The sequence below is a fragment of the Esox lucius genome, chromosome 3 (genome assembly GCF_011004845.1).
Source record: "Esox lucius isolate fEsoLuc1 chromosome 3, fEsoLuc1.pri, whole genome shotgun sequence".
Classification (NCBI taxonomy): Eukaryota; Metazoa; Chordata; class Actinopteri; order Esociformes; family Esocidae; genus Esox; species Esox lucius.
The window spans coordinates 1,406,149-1,418,880 of record NC_047571.1 but is presented as its reverse complement, the minus strand read 5'-3'; the positions used below and the strand labels follow the sequence as shown (position 1 = coordinate 1,418,880).

At 40.0% G+C, this 12,732-nt stretch overlaps 1 protein-coding gene across 6 annotated transcripts in view; it reads left to right on the top strand.

Moving 5' to 3' along the window:
- Positions 1 to 402: 402 nt before the first annotated feature.
- The window catches only part of ptbp2b (polypyrimidine tract binding protein 2b), a 69,894-nt gene continuing 57,564 nt past the window's right edge, over positions 403 to 12,732 (top strand). For 3 of the 6 annotated variants that reach the window (XM_013133135.3, XM_013133134.3, XM_013133132.3), the window contains exons 1-2: positions 403 to 1,735; positions 2,691 to 2,721. In XM_013133135.3, the coding sequence (XP_012988589.1) occupies positions 1,671 to 1,735; positions 2,691 to 2,721 (96 nt within the window). In that variant the 5' untranslated portion in view covers positions 403 to 1,670. The remainder of the gene's footprint in view (positions 1,736 to 2,690; positions 2,722 to 12,732) is intronic. The other 3 variants (XM_029117618.2, XM_013133131.4, XM_013133133.4) reach the window with 2 other exon arrangements.

Here is a 12,732-nt window from a genome sequence, read left to right as displayed (position 1 = left end):
GGGGAAGTGGAGACACTTTGAGAGGGAGATGTTGCAACAGGGTCTGAGGGCAAAGGGGGTGCACGTGTTGAGTCTAGGATCTATGTTGGGGAGGGGTTTTTCGGGTGCAGTATTTAGGTGTCTGTTTGTGTTCCTAAGAGAAACTGGGTTGGCAGGGAAAATTTAGGTCCTCCCTGGAGCTGACCCACACTCCTTTACAGTAGGTGGCGGTAATGCACCAATAGAGTTGGATGCCAACCGCCATTAAACCCCACAGAAGAAGGAGAAGAAGAAGAGGAAGGAAGTTGAGCATTGGGAGTTTATGGGAACAGCAAGATTGGTCAAAACAAACTTTGTAGAGACACTCAAATCTATGGCAGGTGACATTGGTATTGTGAATTTAAATGTATGTCCGCCAATATGTTGTTCAGATGTACCTTTGTGGTTGATTCCAGATCCCATTGTTGATTTATATTTTTTGAAAACAAGTAAAAGAAAGATGTCAGAGGTTGTAGTGGAGGAGATAAAAGTTTGGCAGGGTCAAATATGGGGTGGCTACCTACAAATGTATACTGACGGGTCGAGGGATCCTGAGAGTGGTAAAGTGGCTTTTGGTATTAGCATACCTGAAATAGGCTATAAAAAAAGGTTGTAGATTCCAGATCGCTTATCAGTGTTTACTGCAGAGTTGGTGGCAGTTCTATGGGCAGTAAGGTGGGTTGAAGATAACGAACAGGAACATTCTGTCATATGTAGTGATTCAGCTGCATCCCTAATTACAATTAAAGGTACCAAAACTAAGTCCAGGCCTGATGTGCTTGTGGAAATTATGCAGGTGTTGTATAGAATTCATAAAGCAGGGTATGAGGTGGGGTTTCTGTGGGTTCCGGCACACATGGGTGTGGAGGACAATGAGGAGGCAGATGAGGTGACAAAGAAAGCAGTGTAGGAGGAAAGAGTTCAAATTAATGTGCAGTATGGGTTACCAGACTACTCTGAAATAATTAATAGGTCTGTAAAAGAAATGTGGCAAAATTCAAGGGATTGTGAATGGAAGGGGAGAACATATTATTCAGTACAAAGTATGGTAGGAAAATAAAGATGTGATTATAGATGTAAGAGAAGAGATGCAGTAGTTTTATCCAGTTTGAAGCTTGGGCATTGTGGGCTGGCTCTGATTAGTAAACATCCTGATGGAAAGTGTGAATGGAAACAAGGAAACAGTGAAGCATGTATTAGTGCAGTGCAGGATGTACTCTTGTCAGAGGAAGAAATTGTTCAGAGAACTGGGTGCACCTGGATAAACGTTTTTTACTTTACGCACTTTATTGAATTTGGACAGTTGGAGCAAATTGAAGCAACTGATGGAGTACTTGCGACGTATTGGAGTATATAATAAGATATAGCTATTTATAATAAGTTGTGAATAGCGAGTAGAAACCAGTGGAGGGCAGCAATACGACATAGATACGTCTAGCCTGCTGGGAACAACAAGAAGGAGAAGAAGAAAAAAAAAAAAGAGGGCCGACACTCCTTTACAGTAGGTGGTAGTAATGCACCAATAGCGTTGGAAGGCCAACCGCCGTTAAACCCCAGAGGAAGAAAGCTCGTATTTTTCCGGCATTTTCCGTTAGTCTTCGAACGACAGCATAGCGACCATTTTGCTATTTGCCAGTTGGAGTCCATGGTAGATGTGCAGCAGGGGTTCAAATAAAAAATATAAATACAAAAATAAATTTCATCCGGCAATGGACGGGTATGTGATCACGTTTGCATAAATGCTAAAGCGTGCATGTTTCTTTTTTGGTGGATATTAGGCGAAAGTGTGTGAGGTGTCGATGATGCTACAATTCTTGTTTTGCTTGTTGCCATTAACGTTAGCTCTTATGCTAGCGTAATACTGGATGTAGCCATTCAATATTAAAAAGCTTGCTAGCTACGTAGCTAACATTAGATAGTTACATTACTGTAGTTCACACGAGTCTGAGCCACTTTTGAACTTTTTAGGAGATTGCAAAGGTTAGCCATAGAGCGAGTCACGTTGATAACATCACTATAGTACTTTTGCGGAACGTTAGCTATTTGCTAATGCTAACACAGTACTATTTTACAGCGTATACCCGAGCTTGTAGGAAACTAGTTAGCTAGTTATCTTACCAATCGAGTAAATTGATATAGGCTAGTTCTCATTAAGAGTAACATTTATGTTTGAAAAAATGTTTATGTTTTGAAAAAATATACTTGACTTTACAACTGCGTCGATCCAGCTATGCATTCTAGTTACATTGCAGTGTGTGGTTTTGGCTATTTTTCTACCAGTTAGCCACCTAGTTAGCTTGTAATGCTAGCTAGGTAGTTAATTTATTTTGTTTCTTCCGAAATATTTGATGAGCATTACAGTACTGTACTACCATGCAGCACTTAGTATGTCTATGGTTAGTGGGTGACTAGCCGTCAGCTGATATTCGAATGTAACTACCAATGTTAGCCATTCTTTCACATCCAACAACAATATCTACTTGAAGGTACAGTAATGTATATAGCTTGATGTAGATTCAAATGGACCGCAAGAAAATGAACTTTTATTAGCTACTGATTTGTCACAACCAATATAGTATGTTTTAGGTTTGTTGGTTAATTCCATTGTATTTGGTTGTTTACACTGCTTTTCTTTGTGCGCAACTGACATTCACCTGTTCCCTGCTTTTCAGCATTGTCAGTGATGTTGCTGTTGGCGTGAAGGTACGTTTTTTTCCTACTTTGCAACAGACTTTTCAGGCTCTTTTTTCAATTGGGAACCGATGCACACAGTTTTCTTATTACTGTCATAATTAAGCAGTATGGCGCGGGGTTAAGAGCTTTTCATATGTATATATGCAAGGGTGGGTCTTTAGGATTTTTGGCACTAGCCAGCTGGACTTGTGGGCCAAAATGTCCACTAGCCCGGGTAAAATGTTACTAGCCCTGTTTGTAACTCTATTTACAGATTAACAAACAGGGCTAGTAGTTTATAAATTTATGTTTTCTATATATTATTCCATTATTGATGTTAAATTAGTCTGTGCACAATATTATATAACCACTTAGAATAATAGAACAGTTGACAACAAAAGTGAGTACACCCCTAAGTGAAAATGTCGAAATTGGGCCCAAAGTGTCAATATTTTGGTTGACCACCATTATTTTCCAGCACAGCCTTAACTCTCTTTGGCATGGAGTTCACCAGAGCAACACATGTTGCCACTGGAGTCCTCTTCCACTCCTCCATGACAACATCACAGAGTTGGTGGATGTTAGAGACCTTGCGCTCCTCCACCTTGCGTTTGCGGATGCCCCACAGATGCTCAATAGGGTTTAGGTTTGGAGACATGCTTGGGGATCATGCTCTGCTTCAGTATGTCACAGTACATGTTGGCATTCATGGTTCCCTCAGTGAACTGTAGCTTCCCAGTGCCGGCAGCACTCATGCAGCCCCAGGCCATTACACTCCCACCACCATGCTTGACTGTAGGCAAGACACACTTGTCTTTGTACTCCTCACCCGGTTGCTGCCACACGCTTGACACCATCTGCAGACCAATTTGATGCAGTGTGCGGCATATGGTCTGAGCACTGACAGGCTGACCCCCACCTCTTCAACCTCTGCAGCAATGCTGGTAGCACTCATACGTCTATTTCCCAAAGACTGTACACTCACTATTTTACATAGTAGAAAAGTGTCATTTCTTCAGTGTTGTCACATGAAAAGATGTAATCAAATATTTACAGAAATGTGAGGGGTGTACTCACTTTTGTGAGATACTGTATATATGTATGCGCAGGACTCGCTGTGGAGTGCCTGGACACCGCGCTTAGCCGAAGTATATTGGTATATAAGATGCACTGTGGTGAAGTTAGCTTTATATTAATGATTCACACTTGGATCGTCATTACCTTTTCAATGAAGCCTGCCAGAATGAAACAAATTACATTTTCAGAATCTGTTCACGATTGCAAACAAGCAACACTCCTCATCTTTCCATATTGCTGTCATATATATGATTTAGAGTCAAAGTAGGTAAAACCCCACCTTCCTCCTCTGCGAAAGTTAAAGGACCGTTTTAAAATAAAGCACTTATCGATTACTTGTCAATGAAATCGTCAAGTATAACACCATTATAACTTTCATCTAATATAACCATTAAATATAGATTCAGGAACAACTGCCCATCAACATCCTTTTAGTTTGACACTTTTTTTATATATATAAATAATTTGCAATGCCTTTTTAATGAAATAAATGTTAATAGCTCTGACCCTATAACATTTCTCAAAATAATCAACTGAAATAAGTTCAGGGACATCAGACCGTAGTGTCAACATACTATAATTTTTCAATTTCAGAATATATTAATAATGTTTATAGCATTTCATTCCAATGAATGTGAAAAAATCTGACCCCTTATCTTTTACCAGAAATTACCAACTAATATACACTCACCTAAAGGATTATTAGGAACACCTGTTCAATTTCTCATTAATGCAATTATCTAATCAACCAATCACATGACAGTTGCTTCAATGTGTTTAGGGGTGTGGTCCTGGTCAAGACAATCTCCTGAACTCCAAACTGAATGTCGGACTGGGAAAGAAAGGTGATTTAAGCAATTTTGAGCGTGGCATGGTTGTTGGTGCCAGACGGGTCGGTCTGAGTATTTCACAATCTGCTCAGTTACTGGGATTTTCACACACAACCATTTCTAGGGTTTACAAAGAATGGTGTGAAAAGGGAAAAACATCCAGTATGCGGCAGTCCTGTGGGCGAAAATGCCTTGTTGATGCTAGAGGTCAGAGGAGAAGTGGCCGACTGATTCAAGCTGATAGAAGAGCAACTTTGACTGAAATAACCACTCGTTACAACCGAGGTATGCAGCAAAGCATTTGTGAAGCCACAACACGCACAACCTGGAGGTGGATGGGCTACAACAGCAGAAGACCCGTCCGGGTACCATTCATCAAAAAGAGGCTACAATTTGTACGAGCTCACCAAAATTGGACAGTTGAAGACTGGAAGAATGTTGCCTGGTCTGATGAGTCTCGATTTCTGTTGAGACATTCAGATGGTAGAGTCAGAATTTGGCGTAAACAGAATGAGAACATGGATCCATCATGCCTTGTTACCACTGTGCAGGCTGGTGGTGGTGGTGTAATGGTGTGGGGGATGTTTTCTTGGCACACTTTAGGCCCCTTAGTGCCATTTGGGCATCGTTTAAATGCCACAGCCTACCTGAGCATTGTTTCTGACCATGTCCATCCCTTTATGACCACCATGTACCTATCCTCTGATGGCTACTTCCGGCAGGATAATGCACCATGTCACAAAGCTCGAATCATTTCAAATTGGTTTCTTGAACTTGACTTGAGTTCACTGTAATGAAATAGCCCCCACAGTCACCAGATCTCAACCCAATAGAGCATCTTAAGGATGTGGTGGAACGGGAGCTTCATATCCTGGATGTGCATCCCACAAATCTCCATCAACTGCAAGATGCTATCCTATCAATATGGGTCAACATTTCTAAAGAATGCTTTCAGCACCTTGTTGAATCAATGCCACGTAGAATTAAGGCAGTTCTGAAGGCGAAACGGGGTCAAACACAGTTTAAGTATGGTGTTCCTAATCCTTTAGGTGAGTGTAGGTACAGGGCTGGGTTTACGTTAGCCAGCAAATGCCGGCTTTTTGCCAGTATCAGGTTTAGTTCTCTAACAGATGGGAAATATGCAAAATTAATAGATTAATAGCATATTAAATAGCCTAATATTCTGTGACCTTATATGATCTGTTGCCAAGAAAACAGTGAGTCTCCGCTCTTATAGTAAGACATTACTGTGTCATGTGACTAATCACCCAAATCAAAAGCAGCACACTCCTGCAGCAGCTCCAGCATATGACTCAGAAATGTCGAAGGCGAAGCAGACATAACCGGGCCGGTTTAAAACAAATACTAGTGATGGGTTTACTGGGGCCAGCAAACGAGGTTCAGTAAATGATCTGAGCCTATAGTGTAATTTTCCGCAGAGCTTGTCAAATGCTCTTTTGCACGCTAAACATCCTATGGGAACAGACATTCGCATGGTATTTGTTGAGACGTTTCTAACATTGACCTCAAAATCCCTTAGACTGATTGGAAAAATATTTTAACCGCACAAACGAAGCACAATACTTGTAACGGCCTACAAACCAGCACAAATGAAGCACAAACAAACAAGACTTATGGGTGTATTTGGGGAGCCTGAGTGACCTCGGAATTATCTACAAAATATTCTTTAGGCCTAATATCAAAAAAAATTAAAATGACAGCAACACAACTGGAGCAGAAGCGATTAAAGGCATTTTACCTGAGTTAAGATGGTCCCCCATCCTGCGCAAAACTACGGCAAAATAGGCTTTATCGTTCGTGCTGGTATATATATTATTTGCTGCCATCATTTTTTTTTAATTTATATTAAATATTTGAGTGAATTTGACCTATAAATCAGCTCAATCATTTGTGCTCCTTTTGTGCCGATAACGGTTTGTTTTTGCGACTGCTTTCTTACCGATGGTGACATTGCTATAGTGGAAAGCCAATGGGAATGTATAGGTTATGTACCAAAAACTGTAGCAGCACAAACAATCCTTTAAGCGGTACAAACGGAGCACAAACGATTGAACCTTTTTTTAGGCATTTTGGAGTAGGTTGGGGGGCTGGTGACACCTAAAATGTCTAATATATAAAACGCTGCATCAGCACAAACAAAGCAAAAACAAATGAATTTGGAGAATGTTGGGGGGCTGAGTGACATAGCCTTAATTAAAACTTCTATTTTTAAAAACACAGATGAAGCACAAGCACAATATTTACAGAGCAAACGAATGAGCCTATTTTTACTCAATTTGGAGCATGTTGGGGGGGGCTGAGTGATGTCATCACCAATAATTAAATGTCTAATATATAAAATACCAAAGCAGCACAAATGAAAATCTTAACGGCACAAACGAAGTACAAACAAACAAGACTATTATTGTTGATTTCGGAGGATGGTGGGGGGCTGAGTGACCTCAGAATGATAATAATAATCTTTAAATTTTATAAAATGATAGAAGCACAAACATTGTTCCCGGCACAAACCAGCAAAACGGACCACAAATGATTGAGCCTATTTCGGCAAAGTTTTGTTTTGGGTGGTGGGCCAACATCACACAGGTGAAGAGTAGGGCTGCACGATTAATCAAAATCACATTCAAATCGGAATTTGAACATGTGAGATTTCTAAACTGCAGGAAGCTGCGATTTTATTTTATTCTTGCGCTCCATCTTCACTGTATATATAGTAAAGATATATTTTATCTTCGCTGTAATAATTTCTATACAATTTAGTAGTTGATTTTAGAATCTATTTGCCTACTTTCATTGCACACTTAGCGCACACAGCACACTTCAACTACGTAGTGAGATTTATAAAAATGTAGCAAGAAGAAAGCAATAATATACATAACACTGTTCATGGTTAATTTCTTCCGCTTGAGACTCTGGGAATCCCAACTCTCGCCGCCACATCGCTCTTCACGCAGCTCTCAACAGCCTGACTCTTTCCTCAGTATAGCAGCTGCATATACTGGTCCTGCTGCTCCTGTCCTCGCTGCAGGATGGCCCGGTTAGCATCGTCCATGTCCCTCAGCGCATCAAGGAAGTCTCTTCCTCTTTTCCTCTTTCCTAAGAAGGAAAAATAACAAACACCCCACAATAAATCTATAATGCACAACTGCCAACAGCAGAGTCATCATTTTATCAAGTTGTCGATGTTTAGTCATTATTAGAGACGTACAAATGTTACGTCATTAATTGTAAAACTTTTGATATTTCTGTTGAAATTTCTGCTAGTTGGTTAAAAAAATACGACCCCTATTATCGGCCGCCTTACTACTTTGTTCAATAACGTTTTATTTCCTCTTTGTCTTACAAATGCTTGATCAGTTTCACTTACATGTTTACTAGAAGGTTTTAGCTACCTTTCATGCCTTCTGGTGAAGAAGGAAAAAAGACAGATCATTGATAATAGCCAACATGATGAGATGATGTCTGGTCTGTCGCGCAAGTAGAATTTCACGATTTGCAATTTACATTTCCATACATTACATTTTAAGTATTTGCCTCCTTACTTCACTAATAAAAATGGGGGGTGGCCGATAATAGGGGGATGTACCTGTAGCTAATGTTAGTTTTTGTTTAGAGGATAACAGTATAGACTGACAATAACAGTATAGAAATCATATATCATGACTTTTCCAAAACATAACGTTAAACTTAACATTTAACATGCATAATGTGAAACATTGTTTTATCTTAAACCAACTGGTTATCCAGTTTCTATGTCTTTCTCCATGGCTTCCAACAACACAGCAGCCGAGTCAATTGTTGACTGTGACCCAGCAACGCATCTAGATTGTCAAACCACTTGCTCCGCTGGTCAGAGCCTCTTCTGTTATTGTGATCCACAATCTTCTTGTAATCTTGTTTTCATTTTTTAAGCTTCTCCCTGTTCTGTTTCCCGGTGTGAAAAATGTTCAGCTCGTTTAACGAACACCTTATTACATATTGCTGTTTCCAATTCCTGCTGTATTTGATCCTCAGCATAAACACTGAGGCCTGGACTTTGTCGTCGGTCCGTCATTTCAATTTCTTCTCCATAAAAAGTTATTCTGTTTGTAAGTACATTTAACTCCTTTACTACGCTGAGGACGGCTGCAGACATTTGAAACTGGCAGGTTGAAAACGTATGCTAGTAAATTGTGCTACTACTTGACCAATCAGAAATGTTCAGCATTGCAAGCCCCTCCCCAAAAGTTCTGGTAATCAGGGAAAGTCGTACCTCCTGAGCAGAGACTGTTTTGGGGGTAAAATGTAGTTCCTCGTTCCTGGTTCCTGCGGTGGAAACGCAGTGATTTCCTGGAAAGGTTCCTAGCTCCTGGGTCTAGTTCCTGCGGTGGAAACACAGATTTAATGGGCGATGCCCCCTGATAAATGATCATGCTCCTTGTGGTTGAATGCTAATTAACTTAACAAATGTTGTTTTACCTGTATGGGCCTAGTATTGAAAACATTTAATGGATTTATCTATCAAGAATTTAAATATGGTGGATTTTCATTTTATATACACTCACCTAAAGGATTATTAGGAACACCATACTAATACTGTGTTTGACCCCCTTTCGCCTTCAGAACTGCCTTAATTCTACGTGGCATTGATTCAACAAGGTGCTGAAAGCATTCTTTAGAAATGTTGGCCCATATTGATAGGATAGCATCTTGCTGTTGATGGAGATTTGTGGGATGCACATCCAGGTCACGAAGCTCCCATTCCACCACATCCTTAAGATGCTCTATTGGGTTGAGATCTGGTCACTGTGGGGGCCATTTCAATACAGTGAACTCATTGTCATGTTCAAGAAACCAATTTGAAATGATTCGAGCTTTGTGACATGGTGCATTATCCTGCTGGAAGTAGCCATCAGAGGATGGGTACATGGTGGTCATAAAGGGATGGACATGGTCAGAAACAATGCTCAGGTAGGCCGTGGCAATTAAACAATGCCCAATTGGCACTAAGGGGCCTAAAGTGTGCCAAGAAAACATCCCCCACACCATTACACCACCACCACCAGCCTGCACAGTGGTAACAAGGCATGATGGATCCATGTTTTCATTCTGTTTACCCCAAATTCTGACTCTACCATCTGAATGTCTCAACAGAAATTGAGACTCATCAGACCAGGCAACATTCTTCCAGTCTTCAACTGTCCAATTTTGGTGAGCTTGTGCAAATTGTAGCCTCTTTTTCCTATTTGTAGTGGAGATGAATGGTACCCGGACGGGTCTTCTGCTGTTGTAGCCCATCCACCTCAAGGTTGTGCGTGTTGTGGCTTCACAAATGCTTTGCTGCATACCTCGGCTGTAACGAGTGGTTATTTCAGTCAAAGTTGCTCTTCTATCAGCTTGAATCAGTCGGCCAATTCTCCTCTGACCTCTAGCATCAACAAGGCATTTTCGCCCACAGGACTGCCGCATACTGGATGTTTTTTCCTTTTCACACCATTCTTTGTAAACCCTAGAAATGGTTGTGCGTGAATATTGAGCAGATTGTGAAATACTCAGACCGGCCTGTCTGGCACCAACAACCATGCCACGCTCAAAATTGCTTAAATCACATTTCTTTCCCATTCTGACATTCAGTTTGGAGTTCAGGAGATTGTCTTGACCAGGACCACACCCCTACATGCATTGAAGCAACTGCCATGTGATTGGTTGATTAGATCATTGCATTAATGAGAAATTGAATAGGTGTTTCTAATAATCCTTTAGGTGATTGTATGTTTAGGACCGTATTAAACAAAAATACTATAGCTGGCGTTCTTAGAAATTGTAATTTCTTTTCATTCTGATGTTTCGTAAGACCTCCAATAAAAACCAAATAAATACTACTTGATATAATTTATCTAAAACCCTGGCAGTTTTACTGTTAATAACTGATTAAGCATGTGATAGTACTAGTCCTGTTACAGGCGCTTTGTCTCACCCAGCTCTCTTCTTCGGTTAATGTAGAGTAATTAACAGTAATTGGTTGATGTTAGTCCATTGTAAATAAACCGATTACATGTTCTGTTCAATCACCATTTATTTAGAAATTTCAGGTGGGAAAAAGTTATTTACCTCTGAAAATAGTCATGAAACAATGATAGGTTGAAAATTTTTGCCTGTTTAACAACCGGAATGTTCTTCATGTAAACGCGCAATATACACGTTATATACTTGAACTCTATTTTCATTTGGCCCTACTGTGGCATATTGTACTTTATCAAAGAATTGTGGCGGGAAAACCATTTTACTACTTTACAAAAAATCCAACATCTAAATTATCATTCTGTAATGTTAGAAGTTGCGTGACAGTTTCAGGAGTTCAGAAGTTTAACACATTGAACAATTTTAGACATCAAGTGATGTTGATGGTAGGAGTCATGTCCCTGTAGCAGTTGGTCGTAATATTGAATGTCGTATTGAGTCAGAACCGTTGACGGTTTTACCAATACGTGCCACCTGGTGCCAAATTAGCTATTTTATGCCCCACCTGGTGTCAAGAGGAGAAATACAGCTTTAAATTATTAAATAAAAATGGCGGATGGCATGTCTGGCAGACATTCGGGCAATAATGGCTTTATATTTGATTTTACATTAGTTATTTTTACATAAAAAATACTCCTGAAAGGAGCTTCCTGTAATTATGTTGAGTGCCGCAAAAAAAATTTCTTTTGATACTTATGGGTCACATTGACCCCTTCCGGCACTTCTCAGGAAACATATTTCCAAATGTGCTATTGACATGAGTGTCACTGGATGTTTGCAACAACCCAAGTAATCCATATAAACAAAAAAAACTAAACAAAAGTTCAGAAAGTCATGTGTAATAATGTGAAATAACACAGGGAAAAAGTATTGAACACATGAAGAAAGGGGGGTGCAAAAGGTATGGAAAGCCAAGACACCAGCTGAAATCTATCAGTAATTAGAAAGCAATCCTGCCCCATGTCAGTGCATATTTATATCAGCTGATTCAGTCCCGACTGTTGGCCTATAAAATGGTGTCATTACCAAGGTGTCACACAAGGAACCTCTCATGATGGGTAAAAGCAAAGAACCCTTCTGTAACCAATGCAATCAGAACCTTATTGTTGCAAAACATTCTGATTGCATTGGTTACAGAAGGGTTTTGAAACTTCTGAATGTTCCAGTGAGCACTGTTGGGGCCATAATCTGGAAGTGGAAAGAACATCATTTCACAATAAACTGGTCACGACCAGGTGCTCCTCGCAAGAGGAGTGAAAATAATTATCAGAAGAGTTGTCCAAGAGCCAGGGACCACTTGTGGAGAGCTTCAGAAAGACCTGGAATTGGCACGTACAATTGTTTCAAATAAAATAAGTAATGCCCTCAACACCCATGGCCTATATGCACACTCACCACGCTTTTTCTTGTTGAAGCTCGTTTAAAGTTTGCTGCACAACATTTGGACAAGCCTTTGAAATACTGGGAGAATATAGTCTGGTGAGATGAGAGCAAAATTGAACCCTTTGGATGCCATAATACACACCAAGTTTGGAGGACTGCTGCCATCTATCAGAATGATGATGATGATGATGATGAAACAAGGGTGGACATTTCAGCAAGACAATGACCCCAAACACACAGCCAAGGAAACTCAATTGGTTTCAGAAAAAGAAAATAAAGCTGCTAGAATGGCCCAGCCAATCACCTGATTTCAATCCAATCGAAAATCTATGGAAAGAACTAAAGATCTGAGTTCATAGAAGAGGCTCATAGAATCTTCAAGATTTGAAAACTGTTTGTGTTGAAGAATGGGGCAAAATCACACCTGAGCAATGCATGACTAGTTTCTCCATACAGGCAACGTCTTGAAGCTGTCATTACCAACAAAAGCTTTTGTACGAAGTATTTAATGACTTTCAGTAAGTTTTTTCTTTTTCCTGTTCCGTTCACATTATTACACAACTTACTTTCTGAACTTTTGTGTGTGTGAATGTATTACTTGGTTTGTTGCCAACATCTGGTGACAATTTCATGTCAACAGCACCTTTGGAAATATTTTTATGGAGAAAAATTGTGATGTGTTCAATAATTATTTTACCCACTGTGTGGATGCATGTGCGCATGAGTGAAC